The sequence below is a fragment of the Haliotis asinina genome, chromosome 12 (genome assembly GCF_037392515.1).
Source record: "Haliotis asinina isolate JCU_RB_2024 chromosome 12, JCU_Hal_asi_v2, whole genome shotgun sequence".
Lineage (NCBI taxonomy): Eukaryota > Metazoa > Mollusca > Gastropoda > Lepetellida > Haliotidae > Haliotis > Haliotis asinina.
The window spans coordinates 14,714,627-14,727,986 of record NC_090291.1 but is presented as its reverse complement, the minus strand read 5'-3'; the positions used below and the strand labels follow the sequence as shown (position 1 = coordinate 14,727,986).

Sequence of the window (13,360 nt, the reverse complement as noted above, 5' to 3'; positions counted from 1 at the left end):
GACGCTGACATTACTCCAAGCATGTCATTACCCCCACCTCCAACCCCCTTCCCCATACATAAGTGTTGGACGATAGTTTGTTAGGTTAGTTTTCTTAACACCACATTCCTCGTTATACTTTATAACGGCGTTTTGTTTTCAAATAATCGATAACAGACCAAACAGTCCAGTGATCAACAGCATGAGCATCAATCTACGTAATCGGGATGCGATGGAATGTGTCAACCAAATGATCGAGCCTGGCCATTTGATCCCATTAGTCTTCCCTTACAACAAGCATGGGCTAGTGAAGATCAGTTCTAATCCGGAACTTCGAGGGACGTCGATTGGTTATTGTGAGTGCTCGACGGGGTACCTCGATGTAGTATTTATCAATTTTCTAAAATGCCTCTTCAGATACGCTTGGGTTGAGAGTTAATGATGTCAATGATGATGAATGATATGATTCACTGACATCACAAACCATTGAGAATCATGTTTAGATTAATACTAGCGATAATACATGCATTTATAAAACCCAGTATTTCACAACTATGATCTGCTGTGCGGGCTAATGATAGAATAACTTCCCAACAAATGAGCTTGTTATCAAAACTACTAGACCTACACAGTTGTTTAATTTGTTCTAGTAATGATTTGGTGGGGGTGTTTGTGAGTGAATGTGAGTGAGTTATACGCCGCTTTCAGGAACATTTCAGTCGAACCCAGGTTTTCAGCGTGACATGCGAACCCTTCAACCACTAGACTACCCCACCGACCCTTATATGTTTGTACTGCAAGTCAAACATTACGATCAGCAGCTGTCGTTGACGACGTGAAAACTTTAAAGAGGGGTTATCGTTTGTATCTGTCCAATACCATGTGATCAATCAGTGGAGATGCACTTTCAGATCAGGGCACCATAAATACTGACATTGTTCATAACGTCGATCACTCGTTTGTCTGTAATTTATCGAATCTGTTGCAGCCAGCTACTATACCTGGAGATATCAAGTATGACTAACAGGAATATTGGAATATATAGCTGGAGTATTGTTTGTTACGACGAAAAGCTAACCAACCAACCAACCAACCAACCAACCAACCAACCAACCAACCAACAAACAAACAAACAAACAAACAAACAAACAAACAAACAAACAAACAAACAAATTCATCAATCAATCAATCGACATGTACAATGCCGGAATAAAAAACCCAGCCCCCTTTAAAGATATGAGGGTCGTGTAAACTAAACGTTCTGAGTGAACTATTTTCCTTCCAACGTACCTCCAGTCATAGATAAAGTGTTAATGCATAACGCTACCTTTGCTTTTTTTTTAAAAAAAAAAAAAAAAAAAAAAAAATTCGAATAATTCGCGGAGTTCAATACAAGTCGTGCGTGAGGTACCCATGCAATATGATTTTTTTGCAAAGACAATAAAACGAGTTTGGACGTCTCTGGCAGCGTTGCAAGTTGTTATGTACTTCAACAACACGATTATACGTAATCCGGGGACTTACAACGACTGCAAACCATTAATAAACAGTAAGCCCGTGACTGACATTTAGTGGAGTGTCCCCAAAGGTTTCAAATCACCAACAAGACAAACCTTTCTCTGCTTTACCTCACGTGGGATTCAACTGAAATACGTTCCACTGTTGTCAGTAACTATGGTATATTGGCATGACTGGAGTTTTACTTTAGTGAGTGGAAGTCTTGTAAATGCCTTCAGGACGAGATAGTTCATCACTATTTTTTCTCAACTTTCTATTTTTTTAATGAAAAGTATGAATTATGCCTATTTCAGTCACGTACGACTTTCATGTGTGACGCTAGAGATATACATGTAATGGATCAACGTTGACGGTCTAATTGTCGTGGTATTCTTCTTTGTGGTTTTTCTTGCTTGAAACATTATCATAATTGTGTTAAGATGTCTTGTTTCAAGAGAAATGTTTGTTGGTTTATACAGGACCATCAGAATACATAAACACACAAAGCATTGTGCATCAGCAAGTGAGGGTCATGGAACAGCCATTTTGAGTGACAAGGGTCGTAGAGAAGGGTCAAACGTAGAGAAGAGTCACACATAAGGCACACACAGTCTAATTAATAATAATGACTTTGCTGCAGTTCTGCGAGAGGTCACGGAAAGCCCAGTCGTCTTAAGGGCAACAGAATTCGCAGTGTAAAGCCCTCTCAGTAACAACCAGTTTGAGTGATATGGGCCGCAGTGAAGGAGTCAAAGATTAAGATGCAAGCCACACATGTTTAAATTGACATGACTGCCTTACGTATCGTTATAGTTAAATGTGGAGGCACGGGAAGCCAAGTCGCCTGAAAGGCTGTGCAGAGTTGTACCCCGTGGGTACGTAAGAGGACAGTGATTCGAGTTTGAATCCCGGTGGCCACGATTGTGTTTCAAGTTTTTTAAGCTTCATCCCTACTCACGAAGTGGTTCTGACACTTGGATTACTGCACACTTTAAAGCTGAAACATAGTGATATAATTGGAATATTAGTCTCTCAACACCTCTCTGGAGAAAGCCATAAGCAAGTGTACGTTACTGTCAATCTTAAGTCCCCACGCCCCAACTCACGCGTGCATTCAAGTACACAAGGAGGCACGGGCCTTCTGACCAAACAACGAAAATCCCACATGTCTTGTCTAGGGTATTCATGATACAGCAATTGTTAGTGTACTCTGGGAGAATCCTTGGGCTATATAAACGTGGGCGCAAATGAACACAGATAAACATAATCACCAGTGAGTGAAATATCTACTGGCCCGCAAGCCCGTGACTGGTAAAATTCAAGTCGGGCTAGGAAATCTTTACAGTCACTAGGTAGTGAATTTTCTAGGGGTCCTTGTTGTTATGTTGTTATGTTATAATACACTTTTAAAGATTATAGCCTGACAAATATGTTCATATTAGCAGCTTAATGGTGTAACCGGAGTCATGCCGACAATATCATATTTCATGTAGTTCTGTAATATTTTGCTTAATTTCGAAATTCAATTTCGGGCTAGTGAATTGAATTTGTGGCCTTCTAATGTTCAGGCATAACTAGTCCCAGTGGGTTGCAGCAAAATTTGGAAACTATTTCACACGCTGGTACGCATTCACACAACTCAGAATGTTAACTGTGCTTGCACCGTCTTATACAAAATCCAGACTAAACCTCCGAAACAAATTGTTTCCGTCAGCGTGTACCCGTGTCAACAGCCAAGTAGTTGGTGTCGTTGCTCTAACGACATGAATTGTGCATGTAGGTAGAGTTATTGTTCAACTTCTTTATTCTCCTGTCACACTAGATGTGGGTTTGTGATCGCTATCTCACTGTGACCTTGCTCCACATTTCACACCAAAGACTGGATATCTTTACTTGCGTGAAAACATATTAGACGTGACGTTTTTTTGAGAATGAATGATATCATGTACTTGAGAACCTGCTTCATTCCCACGTTTTAGGATTTTGTCCGCGACTTCAGGAAATTCAATACCGCACAGGTTTGTGAAGTGAAGTGTCGAACTTACGATTGTCTCGATGTTAATGCTTCGCTTTGTCTAGTGAGTGAGTATGATTTTACGCCGCTTTTTGCAATTGTCCAGCAATATCACGGCAGGTCACACCAGAGATGGGCTACCCCACTGCGCCAATGTGGGGAATCGACCTCACTCACTCTGGCGTTACGACCGAACGCTTTAATCACCAGGTTACCCCAAGGTATTGTAAGGGGAGTACATTTCAGTTTGGACAGCTTCTATGTTTTGTTTTACTGTCAAGGCTTGGAAGTTAGATAAATATACATTTAAACAGGCTTGCGATGTGCATAACTGGAACTAGTTTTAGATACTGTTATAATCATGCTTAAGGCTAGGCAAAAAGTCTTTGTCACTTTGGTGAAATCTGCAAAGTCGAATTTGGGATTCGAAGCCAAGGTCACACATTTCCGACAAACAGTTGATGATTTCTTCACAATATTTTGCTATCGTGAGACCATTTATCGAAGATATTTATACGCGAGGGCTTGTTCTTGTTAACGCCACACCAAAGACGTATGACGTCGAAAAAAAAGAAATGGGGTCTGTACCAGACAAACCACTGAATTGTTATCAGAATTGTGAGCCCCATGCAATCAACGATAAAACCCAATGAAGCATGTCACAGCATGTTCATTTATTACACATGTTTTTACACAACACGTGTTGACGCGGTTAGAATAGACAAATGTTTCGAGGACCTTTTTCATGGCAAGTGTTGTCCTGTACAAAAAGGCCAGGGCCTATATTTTCGAAGCTCTTTTAGCTCAAAGATGGTGCCATACATTAACATTAACTTACGACTCTCTTAGCTTCGAACATCTGAGCCCTGGTCGGAATCAGTTGAAGAAAAGCAACGATGGACGCCTACAGTCCATGGACGGGAGACCGTGAGAGTTCCTGAGAGTTTCTACGACTTCAGGCCTGCTACACAACGAAGCACATACGACACACATGGTCTCACCCAAGGTAAGTGGGTTTGTCCACAACTTACCTCTGTTCATCCGGCTGAAAATGGGTACCCGGTTGGATAAAGTCGTGTGAGAATAACCTTCTAGCGGCGAATAGACAACGCGGGTTACCCGGGGAAATAACAATCAAATTAAGAGATTTGTAGGATCCACTTGTGCATTGAGACTAGCACTCTAAAATATACTGTTACTATTTGTCATTATACCCTGGGTTTTAAAATTGTGGATGTCTTCTCATTGAAGTAAAGTTCAAGTTTCAGAAGAACAGAGTGCTGTTTTCAATAGGTTTTACTGGAGATAGGCATATCCAAGGAGGGGGACATTCGACATGAACGTCAAGCATGGTGCAATTATGAGCAACGGAACACGCTTCATTCACTAGAGTATTATTATCTGAAAGAGAGAGGAAAGAAAAACAGAAACGTCTTTATTTTGTTTCTCTTTATCCTTAAAAGTTATATAACTTCAAATAGAATATGTCGAAATAACCCAAACTAGGCGTTCCGTGGGGTGCGCAATAGGTATACAGAAAAGCATGTTTACTCGTAGAATCGGGCACAGCTTACACATGAATAACTGTGCCATCAACAGATCGGACTATAGATGACAATTAAGTCGCTCATCCATGTCTTTCTTTCGTAAACTTTTTGGTGAGATATGCAAATGAGTTTTATACCCACACGAAAGCTTAAATCAGCGTATTAAATGTTTCAAAACATGTGGGCGGCATGACCCCCGAAGGTCGACAGGATTGTATGTTTTTTGCTAATTGTTATGACATGCCGTTTATTTCCCCTAAAGGATTTATTTTAATTTATCTTAGTTGATTTCTTTATCCCCAAACCCGACCCCAAACACCATCTTTACGTAAACATCATATATAATGAAGTTAAGTCTAATTACAAAATGGGTATTTAAAAGATTTCCTTTATAACACACTATCATCGTACACTAATGTACATAAAGCCATGGTTTGTTCTAAATAGGTCGCTTTGAAAAAAATCGCATTGCTCACTTTTGCTCTAACCCCCCCCCCCCCCCCACCCACCCCCCGTTACCATCGAGACAGTTTAAAAAATCGTTGTTTTTTCTACTTGTGACAGTACTGCCAACCCCTTCTTAAGCCGATAAACACCTGTTACATTCTAAATTTTGTAGATCTCAACAAGGCCCTTGAAGCAACATTTTACACAAACTCGGGTTTTATTGTCTCGTTAAACACAGTCAGTAATAACTGGGGACGCTTACAAGTAGCGTCAACCTACTACCCGGCTTGTAAACATAAATGAAATTAAACAACTGAAATTTTGAACTGACCAACAAATTACAAGCTTCATCAAACTATTACTCTAATGAATCAAGCAAATTTAAACCCCAACCCAAAACAGTGACACCTCTGTCAACTATAAATATCCATTTCCTGTTTTCTTGGTGACTTTTTTTTTCTCGTAAGTTTGAACAATCAACGAGGAAGTGAAGGAGGTTGTTTTTTTTCCACACTGAGCAACATTCCAGCTGTACAAGTGTCGTACATGTCAGCGAGCCGGACCACCCTTATAGATGATCAATTCTAACCTGGATTTTCATCACGGGTGCTAATGACTGAATGCATGAGCACCAAAAAAGGTCATTATGCTTCGGCGACATGAGATTTGGCAAGTTATAATTTAGGGTATCACTATGATTTAGTTGTCGATTTCGTCAGAAGGAGAAACATTACGTATTCGAGTCAATTTATGATTGGGATATTCGGATATAATTTCATTGGACTATATGTATAACATGTCATGACCATTGACATTCATTTTTCATGTGTCGTTGACATATGTAGAATTTACACCAGAATCCACGCAAGAGATTACATCATAAATATTGCCTATTTTGGGTTGGTTGATTGGTTGGTTCTGAGCAACCGCATTCAGCAATATTTCAGCTACATGACAGTTGTCTGTAAATAATCGAGTTTTGAACAAACACTCCAGTGATCAACAGCATGATCATCGATCAGCGCCTTTGCGATACGGAGACATGTATCAGCTAATTCAACAAGCCTGATCACTCGATCCCGTAATTCGCTACATACGACAAGCACGTGTTACTGAAGATGAATTCTAACCAGGATCTTCATGGGTAAATTAAATACTGATGGTTGTAGCCACTGTTTATGTTCGCACTAAATGCGGAGGGTGACGTTTCGGAACAGATGCATTCAACAGATTCCGGTACATCCGTCCACTAATTTAACCTCCTGTTTTCCGGCCTAGCTGCTAACAGACGCACGTGTCTGACTAAACGCAGAAAAAACCCCAATAGAATCGAAACACAATGACAACTGACGAAAACGATAGGTACCCACTGAATGCGCGTTCATGAAAAAACAACAACACACACGCGTTGGAAACAAACTCTGACATTAAGTATTATTGATATTTTGGCACCATTCTTTTAATATTCTGTGTGAACACATGTTTGAGTTTATATAAAAAACTACCTACCTACCTACCTACCTACCTACCTACCTACCCACCCACCTGCCTACCTACCTACCTACCCACCCACCCACCCGCCCGCTCGCCCGCCCGCCCGCCCGCACGCCTGCCTGCCTGCCTGCCTGCCTGCCTGCCTACCTACCTACCTACCTACCTACCTACCTCCATCTATCTATCCATTCATCCATCCAATGATGGATGAATCCATGGATACATTATGATACAAAACAACACACATCTATACTATACATGTACATACTTTTTCTAGCAAATGTACTGTAAGTCCCCATTGTCCCTAGTATGGTGATCTACCTTCAGTTGTTGTCTATCTGTATTTTTATATTGTGTTGTCCCTTCTAGCTAAAATGTTTTAGATATATTACTAGCTATTTTACTGTCCTTCGATGACAGGATTGTATAATTTATCTTTTTTTTGTTGTTAATCTGTATATTGTTTCAGTCACGATATGGGGCGGTGGGGTAGCCTAGTGGTAAAAGGTTCGATTCCCTACATGGGTATTACGTGTGAGACCCATTTTCTGGTGTCACCCGCCGTGATATCGCTGGAATATTGCTAAAAGCGGCGTAAAACCAAACTCACTTACTCACTCACTAGTTATGGCTAAAATATTGCCAGAGTGACTTAAATTTCAACTCACTCACTCACTGACATACTTTCTCTAACCCGGATCAACAAGGATAGTTTTTTCAAGCGTAAATAATGAATTCATGGCTAGTTTCACAACCAAACATCCATACGTGCGTGGCGAGCTGAATCGTTGAGGAAAAGGAATGTTTAATATCCGTGTCAATACATTGTGCAATAATGTAACAACGACCGATTTTCAACGCCACTAACCCACTCACTAAAATCGAACAGGCTTTGTTCGTGTGATCAAGGACAAACAGCACGTTGACGTAATTTTAGTATCGTGTATCAAAGCATGTACATTTTCAAGCTGTGGGTTTATAAATATTTACAAGTCGTACTTTACACCTTTCTTCACAAAGTACTCCCCACCTCGCTCTCTCCGTTTTCAGGTTAAACGTCTCTTCGTTATCGACTCTGTGAAGACCTCTTCATATGGCCTCTACATGTCCTGTGTCCCACTGGTGATATTGGGATATTGGTAAAAATGGCATAAAACTAAACTCATTCACTCACTCACTCACTCACTCAACGTAACTGTACGACAAACAGCTTATAAATTATAAATTCTCACTAAAGACTCACTGCTCCAGATTAGCCCACGGCAGCAAACAATAATCCATTGAATTCTGTTCCATGTAGCTGTCCTATTTCATTATCTCTTAGTGTCTGTTTTTTTCCTGATTCTATGATTTCTGCGCTTTGAGCATGTTGTACATGGAACACAAAGCGTTGCAAGCAGCATAGAATTATAAATTGGCAAAAACATTTGAGCTAAAACTGTTGAATGACGGTTGAGTGGAACGCATTGCACACAAGTACAACAAAACTAAAGGTGAGGCACGATCTGTAAACCAGATAGTGACGTCGTTAGCTTCGTGAGCCCACTTGACAGTCATTTAGACGAAGTTGAAGGAGACTGGGAGAGTTGTGCCCCTTTGCTTCACACCGACAAGGCTCGCCCATACTCAAAGTATTGCTGTGACACTGTGCATACTGTGTCTGTAGATTGTACACAGTGTCCGTCCGTTCATTTCCCCGTTTTACAAGGACTTTTCTGTGGTCACGCAACAACATTTAATGTTGGCGGTAACATTTTACAGGTAGCATTTGCCTCAAACATGATTATGAACATGTTTTCCAGTGACTGATTTGGACGAGTGGGTGATTCCAGTTAAGCTTCTCTCCGTGAAACATCAGCTCCAGTCTCCAGAGGGTAAGTTGGTTCCTTTTGAGCTTCACATATAATCTGTAATGTTGTTGAATAGATTACCGATGTAGTTGCTTCTGTACTAGATGCGAAAGTATAATTCACAGACTCTTAAAAGCATACAGTTTTGTGATCCTTGTGATCCTTTGTGATCATCCAGGGTGTTTGACATTGCATTCTGATGGCATTTTACAGTCGTGAAAGGTCTTTGTTTTGCATAACCCTACATTAATTTTTTTAAATGTATAGAGAGTGAGTTTAGGTTTACGTCGCTCATAGTGATATTGAAGCTGCAAGGATACGGTCTGTAAATAATCAAGTCAGGACCAAACAATCCAGTGATCAGCAGGATGAGCATCGACAAAAGAGCTGCACAAATGCTTCAACAATCTCTGATTATGAGAGAGGTTCGGATCCCGGCATTGTCACGAGTGTGTCTTCATACATCACTCCAGGATTAAACCACTCTCATCGGGCAACCATCACAAACACATGCAATGGCAAGGGAGCTGTTCGCCTGAACAGAAACTTCTTGCATGTCAGGAGGGTCATCCTGTGTTACGTGATTATGTTTTTTTATGTACTGCAGGGATGGGCTTAGGGTGATGGTTTTATAGGGCTACGGCACTGAAATGCCATGCCACAGCTAGGCATGAATACTCCACGGAGACATATTATACTGACTTCGGGAAGACCAGTTCCATTAATAATACCAAGCAACAAGTACCATATTTTAACGTTTTTCAAAATGACGTGGCCGGGGATCGAACCTGCGAACTTCCGGTTCCGGTGATTCTGTCATACCACTTTGAGACAAGAGACAAATCGTTTGTGCCGGATACAATGAAAGTCGTAATTTGGTTGTTGGTCTGTCTTTCGATTAGATATTTAATGGCACAAACGAAACATCTAGTCAAGAGTAATTGTATTCTCATAGGTACACGTTAGGTTTTGGTACACGGGTGGCTGGTCTCCGGTCGACGTGCCGAGTTGGGTCTCTCTAACATGCTGCAAGTATCCGATCATGGGTTCGAATCCCAGGTTATATATCTAGGTTTACATGCACCTTACGTTTCTCATGGGATTCACCATTGTGGTGTATGGACCGGCTCCACTTCCGGCTCCACTTCAAGAGTAGGGTGGCACTATGTGATATTTTGGGTAAACTGTTCAAATGGTTAACCTCAACCTCAGAAGGCCTCAAACCACTTACCTTCTCACTGACTAATCCAAAACATCCTACCCAAAGTCCTGTGAACTCACCAACTCATTCAATCACCCATTGGGCCTCAAGCACTTACTCATCCAAAACATCCCATCAAAGTCAGCCCACTCACCCACTAAACCACACACCCCCTTACTCATGAAAAACATCACACCAAAGCCCTCATTTCACTCTCACTCACCCCCTCACAAACAAACTAGGTCTCTATTACATGGTGTCCCCTCTCAGAATGTCTGCATACAACTTCCTGATCACAACGACTACAGAAAGGCTACTCGTGACGTGTGGCACAATCGGAACTTCCGTTTTATTGTTTGTAAACATGAGTTTCGGAAACTCGAGATTAATCCATTGTTTCGTTTTGACTATTTCATAATAACTGTAATGGAAACGTAACATTAAATATAATCTAACGTAGCACTTTCATTATCCTGTCAGGGATATTATTTTCCATCATAATACACCACGTGGGATTTTAAGTATTTCGTTTGTGTTATAGTTAGATTATGTGTGCTACATTATGAAATTGAAACTGTGAGGCATGAGAAAATAAATATCACACCAGATTGTACTGGTATTCGACGTGATGAAGGAGTGGCTGGTTAGCCGAGAGGTAATAGCGACCAGGGTTCGATTCTCGACTTGGGTACAGTGTGTAAAGTCCATTGCTGTTGTCCACGGCCGGGATATCGCTGGAACATCGCTAAAACCACTCATAACGAGTTACTAACATGCACACAGCAAATGAATTCAGCCACACATTTCATGAAATGAGAAACATTTGAAAGATGGGTCTCTGTAACATTGCTAAGATCACTCAATCATGACGAGGTACTAATACGCATACAACAAATGAATTCAGCCATACATTTCACGAAATGAGGAACATTTGAAGGATGGCTTGGGTTCATAAACACAATATTGCTGTCCTAAATAGACGTCACTTACATTTGCATACTAACAACAAATCCTCCTCGCTGAAAGGGAAACCGAGATATCCGCTTTAAATTCTTCTACTTCCGTTATTTCAGATACAGATCGTCAGCTGATACGCCACAGCGAGTTTACATAGTGAACCTACGTCCAAGGGAAGCAACCGCTTTCTGAAGATGACAATCCGGAGATTCTGACATCATCACTTGAAGTTGCAGTCAACAGAATACTGTTCGATGTGTAAACCCTGACAGAGACATTTCAAGTGTTTGTTCAAAGATCAGTTCATTGAACGTTTGTATAATTGTGCGTCGTGTATTGTGTTATACGTCAACATGTGTTCATCTGATTAGACAGTGTAAACGAAGTTATGGAGTCGCAGACATTGTCTTCAAGTATGGATGAAACTGGCCATCGGTATTGGGTCAGTTTCTCGAACTCATCCTTCGCAAAAGGGTCAACATCGCACGTTCATAAAGGAATCTTGAATGGAATGGGACCACGATCTGGTGAAAAGGCGATCGTAAAAGCATTTAGAAACGAACCAGGGACCCAAAGCAGATGCGACACAGAAATAGCCAAGTCTGTAAAGGCTGAGGAGCTTGCGAAGGTGTTCAACCGTAAATTCTCCGAAAACAATCTTAGCCTCACCTTTGCAGAACCTTTGAAAGCTCTAATGGATCAAATCGCTTTGATGGATGTGTTTTCCTTCAGTCGTAGGAGACTCAGTGGTCGAGAGTGGGTGCTTATTGAGCAGAATATGGGGAAGAGGTTCCAAGTGTTTGTGACACGCAATGGTGAGGTTAGCAAGACCATACACCCGTTGCTGCCTGCTTTTATGCATTTTAGTTACCATCATACTGGAGGTGATTTACTGGTGTGTGGCCTCAAAGGAGCGGCTGAGGAAAATGGCTGGACGTTAAAGATTCCCACCATTCATTCTGTTAAACAGGAGTATGGCTTGTCAGACTGTGGGGAGAGTGGGGTGTTACAGGTATTCAGCAGACATGAGTGCAATCACATTTGCCAAGGGATGCAGTTGCCAAACTTGGCCCAAAGAACAATGCTTAATGATATGGGTCCACGAGTGGAACGGAACCGAAGCTCACCGATTCCTATGTTCCAGAGGCAACCAAGCGCACCTTTTGACCCGGAAGTGTTCTGTGACCCTCTGTCTCCCATGATTCAAGGATATCTCCCTTCACCCCCTCCTTACTTCCAGGAACCTTTCGGAAACATGGAACACACATTGTTTTATTTGAGGGATTCGGGAACATTTGGCAGCTGTGAGGATGAGACGTTCTTCAAGAAATAACTTTTCGAAAATTCATCCAGCATTACAAACACCTGATTCATATGTACTTTGTGGATTTGGATCACCTACCAATGACGAAGAACCGCACGGTTCCACTGAAAGTTTTATCAAAATGCTTGTACTTATATCTTGTACAACATCCATGTTGTTAAGATCAATACAGAACCAAACCGAAAACGTGTGTGTGGATGATGGACCTGTGCTACACGTTGACCTCATAACGCCTTAACATATCATGTATATAAAGATGCTTTTGAAACAGTGATTAGCTGTCCTATATTCTTCATTGTGGTTGCATACAAGATCTTTGTCACAAAAAAGATATGAAACATATGATATAAAATTTGGAAAACAAGATTTGAGTTTAATGTATTCTATTGTGCAGAGGGAACATTTGAACTCTAAGAAAGATGGGAACTCAGACCCTATCTGCTATCGTTATAACCCAACTACAGGTATAAGGAAGCATACAATATGAGTGGTGAAAGAATCCATTACGCTATAGCTATCACTGTTAGGAGAGTGTAAGACTACAAGCTGAAGTATATTGAACAACAAAAGAAACGCAAGTTTCGACAAAATGACACCATGTTTATGTCTCCTATTGAAAAGTTGAAAAGAAACGGAGTTGCGTTTCTTTTTCTGATCAGTATACTTCAAACGCTACGTTGAGATACCCAGGTTCCATTTATTACCCATTTAAATAATATCCTTAAAAGCGTTGCATAATTACTGGAGTACACAAACATCAACAATGTCAGTCGTTACGCGAAAGTTGTCAGCAATGAATGAAATATGTCGTTTACTCACACAATCATCGTATGTACCTGCGTCAGCTCTTGAAATTCATAATAGGCTGATACACGTTCGTGATACGCTTTTCTCCGCATTTGCAAGGTACTTGGCTATATGGTAACGCCACTACAAGGAAAATAACATTGTTCTGTGGAAGGAAAAGATGACTATTCAGAAAGTAAAGTGGCTTTCGTCGTTTGATGTAACCTCCTGCTGCGCTATGATATACCGCCACGAAAGGGATGT

The 13,360-nt window shown here is 41.0% G+C and overlaps 1 protein-coding gene across 2 annotated transcripts; it reads left to right on the top strand.

Moving 5' to 3' along the window:
• Nucleotides 1-4,240: 4,240 nt before the first annotated feature.
• LOC137257755 (alpha-protein kinase 1-like) lies at nt 4,241-12,676 on the top strand. Of its 2 annotated transcripts, XM_067795175.1 has the most exons (4): nt 4,241-4,496; nt 8,029-8,117; nt 8,781-8,852; nt 11,103-12,670. In XM_067795175.1, the coding sequence occupies exon 4, from the start codon at nt 11,375-11,377 to the stop codon at nt 12,317-12,319; it is 945 nt and encodes a 314-aa protein (XP_067651276.1). In that variant the 5' UTR covers nt 4,241-4,496; nt 8,029-8,117; nt 8,781-8,852; nt 11,103-11,374; the 3' UTR covers nt 12,320-12,670. The 2 variants fall into 2 exon arrangements, with proteins under 2 accessions (XP_067651276.1, XP_067651274.1); XM_067795173.1 differs by lacking the exons at nt 4,241-4,496; nt 8,029-8,117 and having other exon boundaries at nt 8,571-8,852; nt 11,103-12,676.
• Nucleotides 12,677-13,360: the final 684 nt, after the last annotated feature.

Excerpts from the sequence above, each read along its gene's own strand:
- LOC137257755 (XM_067795173.1), top strand. The coding sequence starts at position 11,375 with ATGGAGTCGCAGACATTGTCTTCAAGTATGGATGAAACTGGCCATCGG.